Source organism: Neomonachus schauinslandi, chromosome 6, assembly GCF_002201575.2.
Source record: "Neomonachus schauinslandi chromosome 6, ASM220157v2, whole genome shotgun sequence".
Lineage (NCBI taxonomy): Eukaryota > Metazoa > Chordata > Mammalia > Carnivora > Phocidae > Neomonachus > Neomonachus schauinslandi.
In genome coordinates this window covers 103,351,286-103,361,832 of record NC_058408.1, presented here as the reverse complement: position 1 = coordinate 103,361,832, position 10,547 = coordinate 103,351,286, and the positions used below count along the sequence as shown (strand labels likewise).

General features: G+C 42.6%; 1 protein-coding gene across 1 annotated transcript; it reads right to left on the bottom strand.

Annotated features, from left to right (window-relative positions):
* Positions 1-8,261: 8,261 nt before the first annotated feature.
* LOC110589552 (small ubiquitin-related modifier 1-like) lies at positions 8,262-8,628 on the bottom strand. The gene is made up of 2 exons (XM_021700085.2): positions 8,592-8,628; positions 8,262-8,389 (listed from the first exon to the last, which is right to left on the bottom strand). Exons 1-2 carry the CDS (start codon positions 8,626-8,628, stop codon positions 8,262-8,264), a joined length of 165 nt encoding a protein of 54 aa, XP_021555760.1.
* Between the last annotated feature and the right edge of the window lie 1,919 nt (positions 8,629-10,547).

The following is a 10,547-nucleotide window of genomic DNA, read 5'->3' as shown; positions in this document are numbered from 1 at the left end:
TCCGGGGTAGATAGGGGAATGGAATGTCCTGAGGCTGGACACCTCCCACCCACACCTGGTGGGTACCCAGCTAGCCCCAGCAATGGGGTTAATATGAGGCTTGTCCCCATAGGAAACCCAAGCATCAGAAGGGATTGGTCACCAGGACTGAGTTTGTGATTGACCCCCAGGCCAGGTAGGGAATTAGGCCAGGTCAGAGGAACCAGAGAACAAAGTCATGAATCTATCACCCAGAAATGTACCTCCAGAAATCTGGGGCTTCCCACTTCAGAAGAGGCTGAGCCCCAGAGTTATAGAGGAAAGAGCAAATCTGTGCAGAAAGCCCAGTTCCATCACTTGAACTATGTGACCTCAGGTAAATCACTTAACCTCTCTGAGCCTCAGCTTCCCCATCTGTCAGGTAGAACTAATAATATCTATCTCAAGATGCTGACCAGATGAGTATTAAGAAAAATACTAGCGAACATTTACTTTGCTATGTGCCTGTGATGTTACATTATCTCCTTTGATTCTTAAAACATCCCTAATGTTAGACATTTCTATTCCTACTTTACCAAGGAAGAAACTGAGGTTCAGAGAGGGTAGTGACCAGACCAAAACCACACAGCCAGAAAGAATCAGGGCAAAACTGGACACGAGTCTGCTGGTTGTAAAGCCCTGCATTAACCCCACCACCTACAGCATGCACTTAAGCACCTGGCCAGGCACAGAGTCCCGGTCAAAGTGAATTTTCTTCTTCCCTGAGCTTCAGGTCTAAGGGCAGATGAGCCCCGCTACAGGGGCTGAAGGGACAGAGAGCCAGCTGGTCCTTACCCGGCGGGTTTGAGGCTGCAGCCCCAGCCCCCACCGCACCCCCAGCCAAGCACTAGCAGCCTGGGTTGGCTTCAAGCTTCCAGCAGGTTGCAAGAAGCTCCTTCCCCCACACCTCCTCCCCAGCAGGGATCAGGCTGGGCTCACCCCCACAGAGGAAGTTCAGCTAGGTCAGGCCTGCTCCTTTCCCACAGCCCTGGAGTGACCCTCCATAGCTTTTCCACTCACCTCTGGGCTGAGACTCTCCCAAGTTCCCCCGCCCAGGGCCTGCGGGGTTATGCTGCCATTGGTCTTGCGCTTTCTATAGGGGACAGCCTAATTCATGCATGACCCACACCAATAAATCAGGGAGGAGTAAGAGGGTGGGGACATTCATAAATTCATATCAAACAGTCCCCAAATTATGACAGATGACATGGCAGTCATAAAATTGCACAAGCAAAACTCACCAAGTCATTAATTTCATGGCCGTAGAAAATAAACAGACACATTTTTTCGCGGCCCTAATAAATTTTTAAAAACTCAAAGAATGGTCCATCTGCTTCGAATAATTTTTAATTTCCTATTCTGTCTCATTCCCATTAGCTATTCCACTGAGATATTTGCTAAATTCTTTCATTTACCTCCTCCCATCTGTATTCAATTACCCTATTCCCAAATAGAGTGAGTTTTTGTTTCTCCTAGGCGCGGGACAAAAATACCCCCGCCCGTACCTTAAAGCAAATGTTATGTGTGTTTTATTATCTGTTAGAGCGTATGAGTCATTCTAACTCGATTGCCTGTGTGCAAAGGTTTGGAGAGCAATCTGATTTTGATGTTTTTTGGCTTGGGTGGAAGACACCTGCCCGATTCTCAAAGCTAATCTATTAACGTGGTAAATGCTGTAGCAGATGTTCCTGAGTGAGCGAGGGGCCGCGCTAGGCTGTGACCAGGCCCGGAGTGTCAGGCACACAGTGGAAATGCTCGGAGATCAGAGGCCAGAAACGTCACTGGGGGCCCGAACTGTCACAGTCACATTTTCTGGCTGCCCCCAGGCTCTGGCTGTCCGGAGACTCCTCACTGCCTCCCTGCGCTCTCGGCAGCCACTCAAGATAGGACATTTCAAGGTCACCTGGTCCACTCCACCAGCCCTCCTGTTTTTTACATAAGGGACACTGAGGCCCAGAGAAGTCGTGTGCCTTGCCCCAAACCACACAGCATCCTGAAAAAGGACATCCTTTTAGGCTGACCCTAATGTTCAGGATACCCTGCAAGTGAGCGGAGACTCATTTTGTGGAGCTGAGATATGGACAGGAAGGGGCTTCTATGAGCACACCTTTCCCCCCAGTGCCTTCTAGCTGGGAAACCAAGATCGCTGAGGGTCTTTTCAGTCTAAAACTTTTCCATTCCGGGCGCCTGGGTGGCTCAGTCGGTTGAGCGTCTGCCTTCGGCTCGGGTCATGATCCCGGGGTCCTGGGATCGAGTCCCTCATTGGCTCCTTGCTGGGTGGGGAGCCTGCTTCTCCCTCTCCCTCTGCTGCTCCCCCTGCTCATGCTCTCTTGCTCTCTGTCAAATAAATGGATAAAATCTTTTAGAAAAAATAAAAAACAGAAAAATAAAACTTTTCCATTCCATTTTTCCTCATCCTGCAGGAGTTGGGCCAGGCCTGCAGGAAGCAGGGTGAGGGGCCAAAGCCTTGCTCCAGGATGGTTTGTTTCAGCACTATGTACACACTGGGAACTGCAGAGCCCAGGAACATGGACTTCCAGGCCAAGCTGCAGATCTGGAGAGGAATCAGGGTCTCCAAAGATGCACATTGTAGGATCTATGTAGCTGCGCTGGGTGGTGCCCACATCCCCTCAGCCCTCATTAAATCCACGCATTGGGGCATCTGGTTGGCTCAGTAGGTTAAGCGTCTGCCTTCGGCTCAAGTCATGATCCCAGGGTCCTGGGATGGAGACCATGTCAGGCTCTCTGCTCAGCGGGGAGCCTGCTTCTCCCTCTCCCTCTCCTCCCCACTTGTGCTCATTATCACTATCTCTGTCTCTCTCTTTCAAATAAATAAATAAAACCTTTTTTAAAAAAAATCCATGCATGCTAGTGACTTCTTACTATGAGCACCTGCAACACTGCCTGAGAGCTTTCTCTGGCCTGGGATCATGCTTAGCAGACCCTCAGGACAGGCCAGAGGTGCCAGGGACTTGATGCCCCCAAGGGCAACCCCAAAACAATGATGAATGAGAGTTGGTGTGCAAATATCCCAGCTCCCTCCCCTCTTGGTTGGGACAATTCTGAGACATGTTCTATACCTACAGTTCTCAACCAGGTATGCTCTTGCCCCCAGGGGACATTGGCAATGTCTGGAGATATCTTGGTGGAATGGTTGCTACCTGCATCTAGTTGGTAGAGGCCAGGAGGCCACTAAACATCCTACAATGCACAGGACACCCCCCCCCAACCAATAATTATCCAGCCCAAAATATCAGTAGTGTGGACATTGAGAAACCCTATTCTGTATCCTCTCCCAGAGGTTCCCAATGGGATTGAGCCTCAGATGCCCACATCAATAACCTGCTCACTTAGGCACACTCTCCTGACTTCTTTCTCTTCCCTGGCCCACTTCCCCACTCTCCTTTCAGCACTTCCTAGGACCACCTCTCACATAACTACTTTTACTCAAATCCTCATCTCAAGGTGTGTTTCTTGGGGACCCAACGTAAGATCGTCCATTACTATGGTCATAGCAACGACCTTGGAAGGTTCTCAAAGACTTGGGCTCCTATTTCAGCCATCTATACTCTTACCATACATATTCAGTCCCAGCGACACCCACACTGATGTGGCCACGTATGGACACACATAGGGGGCACACCAGACCAGCCTGGCCAGGAGGCCCTTTGGTCCTATTTTGGTGGACCAACTGATTGGAGCTGTGTTTACCCTGAAAAGTGACATAAGACTTGAGTACCAATTCAATATATTCCCTATCAGAATCTCAGCTGACTTCTTTATAGAAATGGATGAGGGACACCTAGGTGGCCTAGTCGGTTAAACATCGGACTCTTGATTTCAGCTCAGGTCATGATCTCAGGGTTGTGAGATCAAGCCCCCCATCAGACTCTGCACTCAGTGGGGAGTCTGCTTGAGGTTCTCTCTCTCCCTCTGCAACCCCTCTTTAAAATAAATAAATAAATATTTTTAAAGAAAATGGATGAACTGATTCTAAAATTCATATGGAATTCCGAGTGACCAGGAATTAGCCAAAACAATATTGAAAAAGAACAGAGTAGGAAGACTCATACTTCCTGATTTCAAAACTTGCCACAAAGCAACAGTAATCAAGATAGTATGGTACTGACACAAAGATCTATAGATCAATAAACCAGAATTGAGAGTACGTAAATACCCATATATCCGTGGTCGACTTTTTTTTTTTTTTTTTTTAATGTAGGCCCCACCCCCAGCATGGAGACCTATGCAGGGCTTGAACTCACAACGCTGAGATCAAGACTTGAGCTGAGATCAAGAGTTGGACCCTTAACTGACTGAGCCACCCAAGTGCCCTTTAACTTTCAACAAGGGTGTCAAGACCATTCAATGGATAGTCTTTTAAACAAATGATACCAAGACAACTGGATATCCACATGCAAAAGAACAGAGTTGAATCCTTACCTCACACCATGTACAAAAATTAACTCAAGATGGATCAAAGACTTAAATGTAAGAGCTAAAACTATAAAACTCTTAGAAGAAAACAGGAGTAAACCTTCATGATCTTGCATTTGGGGAAGTATTTTTAGATATGACCCCAAAAGTATGAATAATAAAAGAAAAAATAGTTAAACAGGACTTCATCAAAATTGAAGTATCTGTGCTTCTAAGGACACCATCAATAAAGTGAAAAGACAACCCAGAGCGTAGGAGAAAATATTTGCAAACCATGTATCTGACAAGGGACTTGTATTATCAGGTATCTATGAATTTAGAACTACTATTTTCTCCTGGTGAACTTAAATCTTCCATATTGACCTTTTTTTTTATTAAACATTTTATTTAGAGAGAGAGAAAGAGAGAGTGCAGGGGGAAGGAGCAGAGGGAGGGTGAGAGAGAAATCCAAGCAGATGCTAGACTGAGCCCAGAGCCCGACATGGGGCTCAAACTCATGACCCAAGATCACTACATGAGCTGAAACCAAGAGTCTGACACCCAACCGACTGTGCCACCCAGGCGCCCCCATATTGACTTTTTATATCACTGTACCTTCTATAGCCTTTTTGCCTTAAATGTGTTTTGTCTGATAGTAATATAACTATGCCAATTTTCTTTCAGTTGCCTATTTTTCTGATGTCCTTTCACTGTTTAACTTACAATTTTTTAAATATCTGTCCTCATGTTTTAGATGTATCTCATGTAAGCAGCATTTGACTATTCTTTTAAAAATCCAATCTGATAGTCTATGCATAGTGACCAAAGAGTTCAGTTTATTTATATTTATAAAGATTACAAATATATTTGGCTTTATTTCTATGATCTTATTTTGTGTGTGTGGTTGTGGTTTTTTTGTTTGTTTGGTTGGTTTTTGGTTTGTTTATTTGTTTGTTTTTGTCCTGCTTCCTAAGGATTTTTTTTTTCATCTTCTTTGTTGGATTGTTTTGAATTGATTGAGGTTTTTTTACTCCATTTTTTCCCCATCTACTAGTGTGGAAGATAGGCATTCTACTTCTTTTTTTTTTTTTTTTAAGGTTGAATTTTTAAGTAAACTCTCCACCCAGTGTGGGACTTGAACTTACAACCCCAAGATCAAGAGTCACATTCTCCACCGACTGAGCCAGCCAGCTACCCCACTACTTCTTATTTTTTTACTGGCGACTTAGTATTTCGAAATGATTACCTAACTTAACATAGTCTAAAATGAATTGATATCTTACCCTTCTCCTGAACAATGCAAAGTACTTTAAAAGCTTTAATTCCAATTACTTAAGGCCCAGACCTTTAGCTCCGTCTCTTGTTTAGCTCCACAGAATAGACACTGTTTTGGACAGTAGGTGTGTTTGTTTAGATTTACCCACATTTTATTTTTTTCCTCAATTCACCATTTCCTTGTATCTCTTCCTGAGATTCTTCCTGAGATCATTTTTCTTCTCAAGTTGTCCTTCAGAAATTCCTTTGATGGAGGGGAGGGAGTCTTTTGTTTATAAATTCTCTCAATTTTATAGATGAAAATGTCTTTATTTCTGCCCTTATTCCTATTTTTTTGCATTTTTAGTGAGACAATTCATATACCATAAAATTTGCCTTTTGGAAGTGTATGATTCAGTGGTTTTAGTATACTTAGACAGTTATACTAACCTCCCACAATCTAATTCCAGAACATTTCATCACCCAAAACAGAAACCCCATGCCCATTAGCTGTCACTCCACATTCCCCTCCTTGACCCCAACCTCTGGCAGCCACAAATCTACCTTCTTGCTCTATGGATTTGCTTATTCTGGATGTTTTGTGTCAATGAAATCATAGAATTTGTGGTCTTTTGTGTCTGGCTTCTTTTGCTAAGTCCAATGACTCCAAGGTTTATCCTGATTGTCACATGCATCAGAACTTTATTCCTTTTTATGTAGAGTCACACTCCTACTATATACCATATTTGTTTATCCATTCATAAGCTGTTAGACAATGGGGTTTCCACTTTTCCACTATTATGAATAATGTTGCTATGAACATTCATGTACAAGCTTTTGTGTGAACATATATTTTCAATTCTCTTGAGTATATACCTAGGATCTTCACTTATTCTTTTTTTTGTTGTTGTTGTTGTTTTTTTTTTTTTTTTTTGAGAGAGAGAGAGTATGCAAGCAGGGGGAGGGGCAGAGGGAGAGAAAGGAGACAAAGAATCTTAAGCAGGCTTCACACCCACTGTGGAGCCCAATGCGGGGCTCAATCTCATGACTCTGAGATCATGACCTGAGCCAAAATCAAGAGTCAGATGCTTAACCGACTGAGCCACCCAGGCGCCCCAACACTTATTCTTAAAAGATAAATTATTATTTAAGAAATTATTTCGGTCTTATTGGGAATTGAAGTATACAGTTTTTGGTTGGTATGACTTTTTTAAATCCCTTTAAATCTACTCCTCTTCTGTCTTTCATTGGTACTTTTAATACTATTGTAACTAATCAGATATTAGCCTAATTTCTTCTAATTATAGAAGCTGTGAACAAAAATTTTTCTTTCTAGTACTTTAAAGATCTTCTCCTTGTCCTTGGCATTCCACAATTTGACTATAATGTATCTACATTTATTTATCCTGTTTGGGATTCATTGGAATTCTTGAATTTGAGGATTCATAGAGGTTTTTTTATTTATTTTTTACAAATATTTTGATTATTTTAATGAAGCTGGTACAATGTCCATTTAAAACCCATATCCTAGGCCAAAAAGTACAAGTAAAATAAAAAAGAGCAGTGTTCTGTTGAATACACTTCTGCATGAATAAATTTATTAACTGCTAAAGAAAATTAGAACTTCCCGGGATCTACTGACAAGACTTTTCTTTAATCTTAAAATGCTTTTTCTCTTCGGTGAAGCCATCTTTGGAATGAGTCATTACTCTCACCATCTCTGTCATCTCAACTCCAGCCTGATATTTCTCATATTTTGGTCCAGATCCTCAATTTTTTTTTTTTCAGTGCCTAACACTTAACATAGCAAGAGTTTATTCCTCTCTCATGCTGCATGTACAATGCATGTTTGCCTGGGTAGCAGGTGGAGGCCGGGGGAGGGCCTGCTCCTCGAAGTCTTTCAGAAATCTAGGCTGATGGAGGGTTTATCTTGACATGTTCTTCTATCATCGCCACAGTAGTGGAACATGAACACGGTGACTCACGTATCATGGCTCTTGAAGCTCCTGCCTCAAAGTGACACGTGTCCCTTCTGCTCATATTCCGTTGGCTGAAACCAGTCACACGGCCATGCGTCACTTCCAGATCCTCAAATTTTAAAAGTAGCTTCAAGTTAAGGAAAGGTCATTTTTCCACAGGTCAGTTCTCTGAAAAACTTCCATCTCCCACTGAAAGTCCTAGTCCAGGAGTGAAGCAATCATGCACCAGAACTTCAGGGCCAATGGGAAAGTCATTATGGACACTCATGTAGGTCAATCTTATTTATCACAAGCCTGAAAATGCAATCCTGGAAAAGGTGGCCTCTCTGTGCACACATGTAATGTTTTAAAAAGGAGAGGGTAATATGAAGGGGGTTAAGGTTTGACCACCAAAAATCAGCACAATGAAAACAAGTGATAATGAATAATGGGCACGAGAATTCAAATTACCAGATGTTTTAAGGAGATGGGGTTCCAGTTTTCAAGTCCGTATTGAATACCACCTTATAAAATAACTATTTTTAAAAATAAAAAAGGATTGAGGGTAAAGAAAAAAAATAAAAAGAATATCTAAATCGTTGCATGACTCCCTTTCTATTCCTGATAAACTTCAATCACATCTTCTTCCTCCATTCCCAATTCTTTTTCAGTGTGATTATCAGCCATTCTCTGACCTTCAAAGAGAAACCTGAGTGAATTCGTTGGAACTCCCTGTCTTTGACGGTACAATTCTTTTTTTTTTTTCTTTAAGATTTCATTTATTTCTTTGTCAGAGAGAGAGAGAAAGAGAGAGCACAAGCAGGGGGAGCAGCAGGCTCCCTGCTGAGCAAGGAGCCCTATGCGGGACTCGATCCCAGGACCCTGGGATCATGTCCTGAGCCGAAGGCAGACACTTAACCGACTGAGCCACCCAGGTGCCACAATAGTAGGATTCTTTGAGTTTCTTGAGATGTGTTGTCATTTTCACTTGGAAGTGAATCTCACTGCTATCCTGCCCAATGACTTTGAGTTTAATGTATTCTCCTTCCTTCTTATCCCCCAGGTCCTCAGTGGAAGGTTTTGCCTCCTGTTGACGGGGGCTTCACCCAGGGTCTCCACATGGCAACAGGCTTGGGTAGGTAGAACCTCACTCCAGGATTTACAAATCCACCTCTTTTCTGCATTGTACAACACCATGGCTGGAGGGACTTCCAGGCCGCCTCACTTCCCAAGGATTCATGTTTTTTTTTTTTAACAATCATGGAAAATTCTCAGCTACTATCTCTTTGAACATTGCCTCTTTCTTCTTATCCCTATAATTGCTTTCCAAAAAGCTGACTAGACATATTTTAGAGCTTTTCATTCCATCTTCCATGTTTCTTACCTCTTTTTCATTTCTGTTTTTCTTTCTGTGCTGACTGACGTGTGGTATTTTCAGATCTGTCTTCCAGTGTACTAATTCCCTCTCCAGCTGTGTCTATTTAACTGATCCACTGAGTTTCTCATTTCAAATGTGATACACTTAAATTTCTAGAACCTGTTTTTTCAAACCTGCCTGGTCAGTTTTTTGAATCCCTTGCTTCTTTCTTGTGCCACAGAAGCTCAGGGTGTGGAAGCTATCAGCTGCCCCAGAAACCACTTTCTTCCTTGGGCTGGCATTTCCAATTTGTTCCTGGTCTCTCAAAACTCCCTTATTTTCTTAAAGGCTCTTTTGTTAACTGAAGGGAATTTCAAAAACATATTTCCCAGCGTCATTAGATGTTTTGTAGCTGACATATTTGTAAGCCTTTAGTCCTCATATAGATTTTAAATCTCTTTGTTCCTTTTCCAACACCCATGTTTTCAGGAAATAACTATTAAGCACCTACTGTGTGCCAAGAACTGTGCTGGGGATTCAGGGGAGAACAAGGCAGAGACTGTCTCTGCTCTCAGGGTTGCTTATGGTCTATGGAGAAGCCAAACACTTAACCAGACATCTGCACCCCATCATTAATCAGCGTGCTCTGATAGAGGAGGCGTTAGTAACGACCATGCTGAAATACACAGAGGCCAGAAATACTCTAATAATCAAGTTGATTCTCTTTAAGTAAATATTCAACACTTACTTAAGGGACTAGAAATACCTTATAAAGCAAAACTCAAGCTTTTTTCCTGCATTAGAAGGCATTAGGGAAGCTGTCTACTATTATCAAAGCACATGTTGTCACCGGAACATACATCTCTCAGGGAGAGGATCTAGCCCCACCCCAACCCCAACCTTCTTAGAAAATCAATTACTCCAACCACATACCTCTTGGAGGGATAGTCTTGTAAATTTATCCATCTCCTTACATGTCTCCTGGTGTTTCTGTTGCTTTCCTAGCCATCCCTTAATTCTGGTGTTCTGTAACTACTGCTGTATAACATATCACTCCAAAACAGTGGCTTTAAATAACCAAATGGTATGGGTTGAATTATGTCCCCAACCAAGATATGTTAAAGTCCTAACCTTCAGAATGTGATCTTAGTTGAGAAATAGTCATTGCACATGTAATTAATTAATACGAGAGCATACTGAGGTAAGGTGGGCCCCTAATCAAATACGACTGGTGTCCTTATAGAAAGAGAGAAATTTGGACCAGAGATGCACGGAGAATCCAATGCAAAGATGGAGGCAGAGATTGGAGTGATGTATCTACAAGCCAAGGAATGCCAAGCATTGCCTACAATCACCAGAGCTAGAAGAAAGGCATGGAACAAATTCTTCCTCAGAGCCCTGGGAAGGAACCAACCCTACCAACACCTTGATTTTGGGCTCTAGCCTCCAGAACCATGAGAGAATAAGTTTCTGGTTTTTTACCTAGTCTGTGGTCATTTGTTACCTAGGCAGCCCTAGGAAACTCATACATGATCATTTATTCT